The 13,615-nt window shown below is 38.6% G+C and overlaps 1 protein-coding gene across 50 annotated transcripts in view; it reads right to left on the bottom strand.

Moving 5' to 3' along the window:
• The window catches only part of NEB (nebulin), a 217,198-nt gene that overhangs the window by 125,834 nt on the left and 77,749 nt on the right, over positions 1–13,615 (bottom strand). For all 50 annotated transcript variants that reach the window (XM_089328355.1, XM_089328318.1, XM_089328323.1 and 47 more), the window contains exons 55-64: positions 12,414–12,518; positions 10,405–10,512; positions 9,745–10,056; positions 9,202–9,405; positions 8,821–8,925; positions 8,629–8,736; positions 7,390–7,701; positions 6,880–7,083; positions 5,589–5,693; positions 1,719–1,826 (exon numbers count right to left, since the gene is read on the bottom strand). In XM_089328355.1, coding sequence (XP_089184481.1) covers positions 1,719–1,826; positions 5,589–5,693; positions 6,880–7,083; positions 7,390–7,701; positions 8,629–8,736; positions 8,821–8,925; positions 9,202–9,405; positions 9,745–10,056; positions 10,405–10,512; positions 12,414–12,518 — 1,671 coding nt within the window. The remainder of the gene's footprint in view (positions 1–1,718; positions 1,827–5,588; positions 5,694–6,879; positions 7,084–7,389; positions 7,702–8,628; positions 8,737–8,820; positions 8,926–9,201; positions 9,406–9,744; positions 10,057–10,404; positions 10,513–12,413; positions 12,519–13,615) is intronic.

The raw sequence follows: 13,615 nt of genomic DNA, 5'->3' as shown, positions 1-13,615 counted from the left end.
AAAACACCACCGGGCTGTGTGCACAGGGTACACATAAAACATATATGAAATTTACATTTAGACTTGGGTTCCATCACCAAGATATTTCATTATGTACAAGGGATCGTCAAAAGTTAATGGAAGTAGTAGGTGTCATGGTGCAGCAGGTTAAGTTGCTGCTTGGAATGCCCATATCCCATAATGCAATGCTGGGTTAAGTCTTGGCTCCTCCACTTTCAATCCAGCTTCCTGGTAATGCATCCTGGGAGACAGCAGATAATGGCAGCCCCTGTCACCCATGCGGGAGATCTGAATGGAGTTCTAGGTTCCTGGCTTCTGCCTGCTCCAGCCCTGGTTGTTGGGGGGCATTTGGGGAGTGAGTCAGCTGATGGAAGATCTCTCTTACTCTCCCTATTTCAGTCTTTCTCTGTCACCCTTTCATAATGTTTAAAAGACATTATTTTCATAATGTTTTTTAAAAGTTCATGGAAAATATGTATTATGAAGAAACTATGAATAGATTTCAAAACTTTTTTACATAAAAATAATCTTATCTTTTAATTCCATTTTTCACAAACTATTTGAAGTCCCTTTGTATATGAAAATATTCCAAAATCTGAAAAAATCCAAAGCACTTCCTGTGTCCAGCATTTCAGATATGGGATCCTCAATGTATACAGATGAATCAGCAGGATTCAGTAGAGTACAGAGGAAAGGAATTAGGTCTTCTGGAGTCTCCACTTCCACTATCTGATGAGTTTGGTTTTGGGCAAGTTGCTTAAATAATCCACACAATTTGGGTAATGATGATATGTATATCCAGGGTTATTACAAAGACTAACTGGGATACTGCAATAAAGTTTGTAGCACAGAGTTCTCAATGCTGGTTAATATTACTTCATTATATTATTGGCACAAATCTATCTTCTGGAAGAGTCCAAAATATGAGGGTTTTCAAAAAGTTTATGGAAATGCATATTTTGCAAAAATTAGGCCATGATTTCAAGAATTTTTGTCCGTAAATTAGTTTATATTTTAATTCCTTTTCTCATGAACTTTTTGAAGTGCCCTCAGACGTAATCTAAATCACTACCTTGATAAATAATGTAAGAGAATATATCACCATATTCCAGAACAGTGGGACTTGATTTTTACAGCAATAGCCTGTTCCTTAAGAACTCCTGGGTCACTAGGAAAAATGACGGTTTAACTCTGCATGGCAAACCCCACACAGCCAGGACATTTGTTAAGGGTGCAGCTTGGGCAGTAGCCACCTCTGGTACTGATCGTTGTCTTCATAATCTTACAAGGTGAATTATAATAGCTAATGTCACATGCACTTTTAATACTGTACATTAAAATGTTCCTTATAACCAAGCCATGATTTTCACTGGGAGAACTGTAGTTTATGAGTTACACTTTCCATTAACTTTTCTAACTGCATAGTGATTATTTTTAACATAAGCATCTTCAAAACCTGAGCCCTTCATATAAATGAATCTTTCTCTGTCCTTGATGGACCAACTTTCACTGAAGATGTTCTGTCTCGCAGGTTACAAATCCCTTTTATAAACACCAAATTTTTCATTTCCCTAAAAACTAGGTTTCTGAAGACTTCCAGACCCATATATCAGGATAACTTCCACACCAACGCATCAGCTCCTGGAAAGTTCTCTTAAAAGATTTAGTTCAGTGAAAATGCTATATTTCAAGGATCTTGTACAGGGAGCAGAACTTACATCACTGGCGATATCTCTGGAGGCCTTGGCCGCCACAATGGGGATGGCGTCACTCCTCAAGTCATAGCCTTTCTTCTTTGCTTCTTCATTGGCCAGTTTATACAGACTCTAAATTTGGACCACAAAAACAGTCATATATTTAAATTCACATCCAAACTAGCAGAATATTGAAATAATTCACTAAATTCCCCACAGATAATGATGTCTATGATAGTCTAACCTCTGAGAATTCTAAGCCTTCTGCATTTTGGATAAAGTTAAGACTAAAATGACACAAACAACATTGCATCTTTGATTTTTATTTTAGAACTTATGTTAAATTAACTACATGTAATATATAGCTATTACATGCTGTTTTAAAATGTTTAAATAGTGAATCAAGTTTGAAAAGCACTGGAAAAATTAAGCTGAAACTTATGGACCTATGGTGGGAAAATCCAGATGAACAGCTGGTCATAGCAATTGATTCAATTCACATTTATTTAGCACTGTATCTGGCACTGTTCTGGGTACTTTAAATCATAGATGAAGATGAGGGGATGGACATTTAGAGCAGTGGTTAAGATGTCACTTGAGACACCTCATCCCATGTCAGGGTGCCTGGATGGGCGTACCAGCTCCACTTCCCAATTCCAGCCTCCTACTAATGTGCACCCTAGGAGGCAGCAGGCAATCGCTTAAGTACTTAGGTCCCTTCTACCCACGTAGGAAATCCCAACTGAGTTCCGGGCTTCCAGCTTTAGCCTGATTGAGTTCTACTGTTGCAGATATTTGGGGAATGAACCATCAGATGGGACATTCTCTCTCTCTCTCTCTCTCTCTGGTCTGTGTGTTTATCTTTCAAATAAATAAAAATTAAAAAAAAAAAAGATGAGGATGAGGCCTTTCCCATTTTCAAGGAAAAGTTGATAAGCTATGAAATCAACTGCTTAAAAGTCAAACCACAAGAGGTGATTTAAGCAGATTACTAACAAATAGCTCCAGGAAGGAGTAATTTACTCTGAACTGAGAACAAGAGAAGTTCCCATAGACCAGTGACCTTCTGAGCTGGATTTTCAATGATGAGTCAGGTTTCCAGAGACTAAGATGGCAGTCAAGGGCAAAGGGAACCACATGGATCAAGGCACCAGGGAGCAAATTCACAGTGGGGAGGCCCAGGGAGAAGCTGGTGCTTAATTTTACAGAAAATGGGGAACCAGCAAAAATCTTTGAAGAAAACAATGACACAGTAAATTTGCATTTTACCTTCCTGTCCTAAACGAGAAGAAAACACAAAAGAGTTGAACTAAACTGATGGTGAAAAGACAGATAAAGGAGCTCAGGCAGGCTACATACTCAGGATTTTTCCCAGGGAGCTGTGGAACTAGTGGCCATACAATAGCATCTCTGATCTTTTTCAACAGACTAAGCTGACAATCCCTGAAATACTGAGCAGAGGGTTATAGGGGCTCTTTATGTCCTAAAATTCCTGCATATACAATACATGCTTTTCTGTAATAACTAAGGACCTACAATTTGGGTTAAGCTACAAATTTAATCTTTTCTGATTTGAAAGCAGGATTTGATGTTTTTAGTCTGTGGTGACAATTAAGAGCTATATATACAAACACTAAAATTAGAGTCTGCATCTCCAAAATTACTTAAGATAGTGGTTATTCTAAGTAAATTATCTAGGTTATATTCTGCAAAAGATAGATTATAATGCTTACCTAACCTGTGAAATAATCTTTTATGGTTGGCTGGCACAAAGCTGGGAGAAATAACTAATACAACAGCTGAGATCATCTTAGATTTACAAAAATTCCCATAAGCTTAAACCCATAGCTTCAATCGAAAAAGAAACTGCATAAACACCCATGTTGGAACTGAGATTTAAATTACCATTTGCATACATTTAGGATAGAGAGAACCTAGCATTAGTCCATGTGTAATGTCTTTAGGTTGACCCCAGTTCCATGTGCACAAGCATTGGCATAACTGCCAATGAGCCCTGGCAGCACAGGGTATGCAATGTTGGCCAAATGTCCAGAGGAGCAAATATGATAGTTAATGATATTCTATATGGTTTTATAAATACACACACACACACACACACACATTCTATACCAGTCATTCCTCATGCACAATGTTTTGTTCATTTCTGAGTATCCTGTTTTCCTGGGGATATCCAGGAATTGGGGATATTTGGGCAATCAGAGGAGCTGGCTCTGTCCCTGTAGGTAGGCATAGATATAGACTGCACAACTTCAGAAGTCTTTGGATTTGCAGAAAGCATGTCCTGGGTCGGTCCATCAGCAAAGCACTTTCTGATGGAATTCTCCAGAACAAAGGAACTGACTTACGAGATTAGCTCCTTGTCACTGGGAATCCTTAAGCAAAAGCAGTTTAGCAACTTATTGGGTGGACACTCCTGCACTGGAAGGGAGGCTGACTTCTCTAAGCAACTGACTGTGAAGTGGGTAGGTGGCCCTTTGTACACTGAAAGTGAAAGGGAAATCGCCTTGCTCACGCACACATTGGCAGGCACGTTCATTCTGTCCCTCTTCTTTTCCTTCCTCTCTTTTTCCTTTTCTCTCTCCCTCTCCCTCTGTCATTTTGTGGTACTGTGATTTCAGTCCTTTACTTTGACCCACTAAATCCCAAGTTTTCAATTCTGCAAATATTTCAACAGCGTAATATTTATTGCAATGTTGCCATAAGTGGTATATTTATTGCTCAGTTTAAGTCCTCATAGGTGACCTACATATATGATGAGGGAATAATGAATAATCTTATATATTAAAAATCTTAAGCTGGCGCCATGGCTCACTTTGCTAATCCTCTGCCTGTGTTGCCAGCACCCTGGGTTCTAGTCCCGGTTGGGGCGCCGAGTACTAGTCCCGGTTGCTCCTCTTCCAGTCTAGCTCTCTGCTGTGGCTGGGGAAGGCAGTGGAGGATGGCTCAAGTGCTTGGGTCTAGGGGAGTGAACCAATGGAAGGAAGACCTTTCTCTCTGTCTCTCTCTCTCACTGCCTATAACTCTCTGTCTCTCTCTTTCATTGTCTAACTCTGCCTGGCAAAAAAAAAAAAAAAAAAATCTTAAATGTTGACTCTACAGTTTGAGAACAATATATCATGTGTGGAAAATGTATTTACCACAGTTAAGCTATAGTATCTAGCGGCACATGTAAAATACATATCATGGAAAAACTATGCATGAATTTAAAAAATAACTAAGCTTTTAATTCAATTTTTTCATGAATTTTTTGAACTCATTTATTTGGTCTATTGCTAATTTCCTAACTTCAAAAATTAATTTAAAAATGGTATACTTAATTTATGGTTACTGCTTAAATTATTAGTTCTTGTGATTTGTGCTATCTAAACAATTCTTATTACTCAAAAGTTGGACATTTATGATGGTGATTGAAATGCAAGAGTTTTTCACATTAGAAAAAACAAAGAACATTCTTTATAAAGCCGCTGTTTAAGAGGACATTAGCAGGGCCAGCGCTATGGCACAGTAGGCTAAGCCTCCGCCTGCAGCGCCAGCATCCCATAAGGTGCATGTTGGTGCTCTGGCTGCTCCTCTTCTGATCCAGCTCTCTGCTGTGCCCTGGGAAAGCAGTAGGGAATGGCCCAAGTGCTTGGGCCATGCACTCATGTGGGAGACCAGAAGAAGCTCCTGGCTCCAGATTGGCCCAGCTCTGGCTGTTGTGGCCATTTGGGGAGTGAACCAGTGGATGAGACCTTTCTCTCTGTCTCTCCCTTTCTCTGTCTTAACTCTACCTCTCAAATAAATAAAAAATCTTTTACAAAAGTACATCTGTGTGGAATAGATCCTTTGAAATAAGAGAATAATGCAAATGTCAGAGAATTAGCATCTGCTCACCTCACTGTAGTTGATTTTATTCATTCTTGCCAACATAATTTCTGGTGTGTCTGGCATTATATGGATCTGGGTCTTGTCCTTGTCCCATGCTTCTGTATACAAACGCTATCAAAGAAAATATATATACATTCATCAGGAGAAAGTTTCAGCAAATAAATTAGTAGGCATTTCAGGACCACAAGAATTTGAGAAACAAAGGAAAAGGTTACACATTTTATTCACAATAAGTAAAATTTTACACACATCTTTAAGTAATCACTTCACAGTGGAACAGATATGTTCAAGTGCCTACTGATACTCTGAAATGTATGTTAGCAATGAAGAGTGAGAAAAAGCATCTTTTATGCAAAGATTATTTCCCAGTAAACTACAAAACCATGAAACAATACATGAAGTAAAGGTTGAACTATGAGTGATATATATTTCAGTATATATATACACACACACATCAGATGGAAAGATAGATAATAACCTTTTTTTTCCTGCCAAGGGCCATTTGGATATCTGTGACATCACTCGTAGGCCATACAAAATTGTCAACTTAAAAATTAACCTGCTATAGATTGAATGAATTGAGTCCCACCTGCAGTTGCCTTGGCAGGGCCAGACCAAATGATTTTGCAGGCCTTATATGGCCCACAGGCCAGAGCTACCAAGCTGAATGTAAATTGATGATAGATAGATATGAGGGGTCTTCAAAAACCTCATGGAGGCTGGCGCCGCGGCTCACTAGGCTAATCCTCCGCCTTGCGGCGCCGGCACACCGGGTTCTAGTCCCGGTCGGGGTGCCGGATTCTGTCCCGGTTGCCCCTCTTCCAGGCCAGCTCTCTGCTATGGCCAGGAAGTGCAGTGGAGGATGGCCCAAGTACTTGGGCCCTGCACCCATGGGAGACCAGGAGAAGTACCTGGCTCCTGCCATTGGATTAGCGTAGTGCGCCAGCCGCAGCCCGCCAGCCGCGGCGACCATTGGAGGGTGAACCAACAGCAAAAGGAAGACCTTTCTCTTTGTCTCTCTCTCTCACTGTCCACTCTGCCTGTCAAAAAAAAAAAAAAAAAAAAAAAAAAACACCTCATGGAAAATACACATTATGACAACACTGTGCATGAATTTCAAAGCTTTTTGCACCAAAGTAAACTTATTTTTTAACTGTATTTCTTCATGATTTTTGAAGTACCCTTGTAGGTAGGTAAATTCTTTTGCTGCTCAATGTCCTATATTTCTTTTCCCAAGGGTAATTCTTCTTTGATTTGATATTAGAAGCCACACACTTTGAATTTTAAAAAGTCTCACCTTGTTCATGTTGATGGCATTATTCTTAGCCAACACTTGCTCCAGAGAATCAGTCACACTGGTAAATTTGAATCTGTCTGGAGGCTGGCGATAGATTTTATCACTCAAGATTTCAGTTGCCTTTTTGCATTTTTCCACATCCAAAGAGCCAATGGGCACCCAGCCGATGCCTCTCAACCATTGGAGATCTGATTTGTACAAATTCTGTGGACACAGAGTCAATACATATTTATTCCCACATTAGAAATGCATTTTCATCTAAAGGATATGAAATCAGGTAAAAGTACTAAAAGTACTCTTGAAAATACAGTTTGGTGAATAAGAAGGGTATCAGACAAGATTCCAGTTTGGTCTAGAGAGTTAAAGGAACACCATTCACAATGAACGCAGGTACGCTACTTCCATTTGCAACAGTTGTTGAGCTTAGTGTTGCCTGTTGTTACCTTCCCCCAGAGGTATGAATTCATTTATTCCCCATCTTTGCATGTCGTTATGATCCTCAGTACTCACGTCGCTCTGCAGGTCGTAGGCCTGCCGGGCATGCATGACGTCGTTCTGGTCAGGCAGGCACGTCCACTGGTGCAGGTAGTTCTTGTAGTCCACATCGCTGACCAAGGCCTGGCACTTCTTGGCCAGCACCACCCCCAGCATGTCCACTGGGCTGCTGAACTTGGTCTTCCACTTCTCAAAGTCCTTCTTGTACTCCCTGTCACTCTGGATCTTGGCCACATGCATGGACCACATCATCTTGGGGTCATCATGTATAGCTCTGGCACCAATGTGATGGCCCAGTTGCTTACGATAGCCTTCTTTGTACTTGAACTAAAAGAAGAAAGAAATTGAGAGTATTAACAACTAACTGAGAATAGAAATTATATATAACTGTAATATGTATATGTTATCATTTAGAAAATAAATGAAATATATAAAGAAAATAAAATTAGACAATTTTAGCACTCAGAGATGACTTTGTGGCATGTGTCTGAGATAGAAAGAATAAAAATTAAAACAGGAGTTACACTACCAATGGTTTGCACGTGATCTTTTCATCTTTTCCCTTATTATGTATCTCCAGGTCATTAAATATTCTTTATAAACCTGATTTTGATAATACAAGTACTTCAATATATTAGTATAAATTAATACATTTACTCTTTCTCTGATTTTGAATATTTATTTTTATATTATGATGATTACTATCCATATTTTGGAAATATAAGGGAAATATATTTTTTACTTCATCAAAAAGGCAGTAAACAATAAAAAGTGCTAGGAATATGAGCAAATCCCATCTTGTAAGGAGAGCAAAGATCTGTAGCCAATGACTGGATGCAGAGATGAACATATGGCTCACATAGATGGCTTGAATTTGAATGATGTGCCCTATTTATTCAGCCCTAGTAGATTCACTGGATGGGTTTTGAAGGAATCTTACAATGAATATAAAAGAAGTACTTCATGTGGAAAGGCCAAAAAAGTTATCTGAACAAGGGTCAAGTATCTAGTGCTTTTGTTTAGCAAGAAATGGACCTATTCTGAAATAAATGTTCCTATGGACTCAACCATTACTAGAACTTAGCCTTTGTACTGAAAATTTCATTATCATTATTTTAAACTATTTACTGAAAAAAAAAAATAAACTATTAGGAACAGTTTAAACCTCATAACTTACCTGCTCTACTACAGATGCAGCGGGAAGAAAAATCTTTGAGCCAAAGCTAAGGCAAAGAACTTCTCAGGTATACTTACTTCACTTGCAATATCTCTGGAGGCCTTGGCAGCCTTGATAGGAATGGCATCTACACGCATATCATAACCTTTCCTCTTGGTTTCTTCTAGGCCAAGTTTATATAATTTCTGAAATAGACATCAATAATCATGTTTGATTTATAAAGAGCATCATAGGGAAAATCTGTCATGCATCACATGCATCATGCTTACCTCACTGCAATTCACTTGGTTTTGTTTAGCTAGTAAAACTTCAGGTGTATCTGGCATAATGTGGACAGTGGTTTTATCTTTATCCCAAGCTTCTGTATACAGGCGCTAAAATAAATTGGAAGACATTACAATTATAGGCCAATAATGAATACATACAAGAAAATAGTTGGATTCTTAATGATGAAGACTCTTTCCTGTGAGTTGGTATTTGTGATACTTTCTGTTCTAGAAACCTTGTGTCAGTAACACGAGGCACAAAACTTACTTCAAAAGCACTTTAATAGCAAGCAAAAAAACTGAAGTTTCTTTTATTGGAATAGATATTAGTTTTCCATAAACAGAAGAAAAATGAATACCTCCTCAAGCAAAGAAAGGACTTACATGGTTCATATTAGTAGCATTGTTTTTTGCCAAAACCATTGGTATGGAGTCCATGAGAATGGAAAACTTGAATTTATCAGGGTGCTGCCGGTAGACATGGTCACTCAAAATCTGGGTTGCTCTTTTGTTCTTCTCATCCTCAATAGAACCAGTAGGTATCCAGCCAATGCCTTTCAGCCACTGAAGATCAGACTTGTACAAATTCTGAAATTGGAAGTGACAAATCACTGAATGTAATTAATCAACAAAATATTCAGCTTAGAAATATAGAAAACATTTTAAGCAGGAGTATACAGAGAACAATTCAATTCTTAAACCATCCAGATCAAGAGAGACTTCCACCAAAACAATGGGGGCTTTTCTGGCTCTCTCTTGGTGGAATGATGGTGCCTCCAGATGTCTGGGTAATTGCATAGAGCTTGGGCATTATTCCAGGGGAGAGGAACTCAGTTGTTTAAATTCAGCTCCTCTCACATTAGGGAATTTTATGCTAAGGAAAACAGATGCAAGCTTCTACTGAGCAAAGAAGAACTTCAGACTGACATCACTCTGAAGATCATAGGCATGTCGAGCATGGGTGACGTCATTCTGGTCAGGCAGGCAGGTCCACTGGTGCAGGTAGTTCTTGTAGTCTATGTCACTGACCAACGTCTGGCACTTCTTGGCCAGCACCACCCCCAGCATGTCCACTGGGCTGCTGAACTTGGTCTTCCACTTCTCAAAGTCCTTCTTGTACTCCCTGTCACTCTGGATCTTGGCCACGTGCATGGACCACATCATCTTGGGGTCATCCTTGATGTTCCGGGCTCCAATGTGGTGGCCGAGCTGTTTGCGAAAGCCTTCTTTGTACTTGTACTAAAGGGAAAAAAAAAGCATCTTATTCCTTTCAAAAATCAGCTTAGGTTCCCATCTTTGTGGCAAATTACAAACACATTAACTCTAAATATTTTTCTAAGCCTACTGAGAGAAATGGATTTTGATTTTTTGATAGGAAAGATTAAAGGCTAAGGTCAGGTACAAATTCCATACATAATAAATGTATCCTTGATCTTATCTTCATACCATACTGCATGTCTAGGATCACTTCACTCTGTTTTAACTTGCTACCCCTTAGAAGGCTTTATTCAGTTTTAAATGAAATTGAGACTGCTTGGCTGGGATAAATTGCAATCAAATCAGTAGCCACAGGGGACAAAGTCTTACTTCGCTGGCAATTTCCCGGGATGCTTTGGCTGCTTTAATTGGTATGGCGTCAACAGGAAGATCATAACCTTTTTTCTTCAGCTCCTCATAACCCATTCGGTAGAGTTTCTGTTAAGAGATGAAGAAAATCACTTTGGGGAAAACAGTTCTACACAAATAACTGCAGAATAATGAATCCAATGCACTAAATATTTTAAGAGTCCATGAGAACAGTAACTGTACTGTAGACCACTCAAACGTAATTGGAAGTTATGTTCATTGATTGCTAATGGTCCTGTTTTAAACTTTAAAGCTCTTCAATTACCTAGATCTACAAAATTAAATGTCAATGCTTCCCAAATACCTATGAGAATGAGGCAGAAATATATTGATAGAGAAATGGAATGTCATTTGAGTGCTGTTTTCCAGTTAATGTTATTTCATTAGAAGTTTTGATTAGAAAAAATAACGTCTTCCCATCTAACTCCTCTAGTGGGGACAAATCATGTCTAAGGGGCTGTCTGACACGGAGCTAATACACTGTGAGATAGTGTCTGTCTTATAATATAGGATCATGCAAAGCAGGATCCACATCTTACAGGGAAAATACAGAGTCTTTCATAATTTTTAAAATTTAAAGTTTTTTGAAGAAAGTCCAAATATTAAGAAAGTATAAGTGCAATAATTTATTTCATCACATTTGTTAACATAATAACTGGGAATACATTTTAAGTGCTTTTAAGAGCTAATGTTTTATTATTTTTTAGATTATTTATTTGAAAGGCAGAGAGAGAGAGAGAGAGAGAGAGAGCAAGAGATCTTCCATCCTCTCATTCACTCCCAAAATGACCACTAAAGTTGGGGCTGGGCCAGGCCAAAGCCAGGAGCCTAGAACTCCATCAGTGTTTCCCACATCGGTGGCAGGGACTCAAGTACTTGAGCCATCATCTTCTGCTTCCCAGGCATAATGTCAAGCAGCTGGATTAGAAGTGGAGGAGCCAGGAGTCAAACTAGGGCTCCTATATGGGATGCAGTGTCACAAACAGTGGCTTATCCCACTGTAGCACACCTCCAACCCCAATTGGGAATATAAGTTACACATATTTTTATGAAGAAGTCAGATTATTTAAAATGCCCCTTGATCTTGAATTTATATTTTAGTCTTTGTGGCAGTACTCTAATATATTCTTGAATGCTAAGGTCATTCTATTAGTTTAGAATTTGCTTTAAAGATTTAATTTTTACATCTATAAATTTAAGGAGATTATGTTATTATGATAATAAAAATGAAAATTTCCTGTGTGGTTTTATATGCTCATTCATTCAAAATTTCATTGGGTATCTACTAGAGTCAGGTACAAAACACTGCAGATCCAACAAAAATGGTCTTTTCCCACAAGGTGTACCTATTCACATAGGGGACAGTGCTATAAACCATTGAATTAGGACGAGGGGTAGAACAATGATATGCAACAGATGGAGAATACAGAACCCCAACTCACCTGAGGTAAAGATCTAAAAGCCACTAAATAAAGAGTCTAAGCCACATGTAGTTTATTATTGAAAATAATTCAGGGATTCAAAAGAACTTCCAAACAACTTTACCAACCTAGAAGTAATAAAAATGAATCTTCTTTTTCTTTTTCTTTCTTTCTTTTTTTTTTTTTTTTTTTTTTTTTTGACAGGTAGAGTTACAGACAGACAGAGAGAGAGACAGAGAGAAAGGTCTTCCTTCCATTGGTTCACTCCCTAAATGGCTGCCACGACAGGCACTGTGCCGATCTGAAGCCAGGAGCCAGGTGCTTTCTCCTGGTCTCCCATGTGGGTGCAGGGGCCCAAGGAGTTGGGCCATCCTCCACTGCTCTCCCAGGCCACAGCAGAAAGCTGGACTGGAAGAGGAGAAACCGAGACTAGAACTCGGTGCCCATGTGAGATGCCGGCGCTGCAGGTGGAGGATTAACCAAGTGAGCCACGGTGCCGGCCGATAAAAATGAATTGTCTTATAACACATGCAGAATTTAGAAACTTACATCACTTGTATTGATTAAGTTTGCTTTAGCCAAAATAATGTCAGGTGTATCAGGCATGATGTGGACTTGAGTCTTGTCCTTGTCCCATGCTTCTCTATAAAGTCTCTAAAAGGAGAAATAAGAATTTTTCAGTGGTGTTGCTAGATGAGTGAATGACATAATTGACTTCAAACAAGATTACTAAATTTATCTGAATTACTCTGAATGAAATATTACAACTGGTAACATAAGCAGATGACATCATCAGAAAATAGATGCAGTGTTTGTTGACTTATCTGGGACATAATTACCTTTTAAGAAAGATTATGGATAACTTTTTCAGCGTTACAGATAATCCTGCCTATATGAAATAAACAAAGGCGATAAGTGCCTTTGCCAATATTTTCAAATGGAAAAGATGGCTTTCCATCTTTGGTGTTGTAAAATTCCCCTTCAATGTTTAATTAGGAGATGGCCCTCAGCTTATCAAAAGATAACATTCAAATTATGCCTAGAAATCTGGGAGTTTCATTTCCTTTGTATCTTATTTATAGTTATATCTCATAACTATTTGAAACATTAGGATTTTCAGAAGATTTATGTCTGAGAATTTATAAAAATATTTCAAATATCTCCAAATCATCCTTATGTCTGTCAACAAAAGAAACCCCAAACAAAATAAATCACATTAATTTACTAAAATTAAGGGGTGAAAATTTTCATGAAAAAAAGGATGTTTACAAAGAGTCAGATAATCTTCCTGCAAAATATTTATCCATTACAGGAGAGAATATGGTAACTTGACAGTGGAGAATAACAGTTTTTCAGCCTCATAACTATGGGTGCATATGCTGGATGGTTTTTTGTTGAGACAGACTACCTTGTGCACTGTGGTATATGTAGCAACATCTCTGGCTTCCATCCACTAGATGCCAGTAGCATGCCACCCTCAAGTTGTGATGACCAAACTTTCTAGATGTGACCAAATGTCCCCTCTGGGGGCAGAATTTTCCCTGAGAATTAAAAGCTAAGTCATTTATTCAATGGCATGCACCACTTTCATCCAGGGAATGCAGAGAAAATGGAAATATTATTTGTGCTAGGTTAGATGTATTGGTCTAATCAAAAGTAGAGACAGGCTCAAGGCTCCAACTGGCCCAGGTTCTGCCTGGATTCTTGATTCAGGGTTTTTCTTCTGGTCACCTTTTTAAGTCCAAGCTTTT

Source organism: Oryctolagus cuniculus, chromosome 3, assembly GCF_051225735.1.
Source record: "Oryctolagus cuniculus isolate XC-2025 breed Fujian yellow rabbit chromosome 3, ASM5122573v1, whole genome shotgun sequence".
NCBI classification, from domain to species: Eukaryota; Metazoa; Chordata; class Mammalia; order Lagomorpha; family Leporidae; genus Oryctolagus; species Oryctolagus cuniculus.
This window is presented reverse-complemented; position numbering and strand designations above follow the sequence as displayed.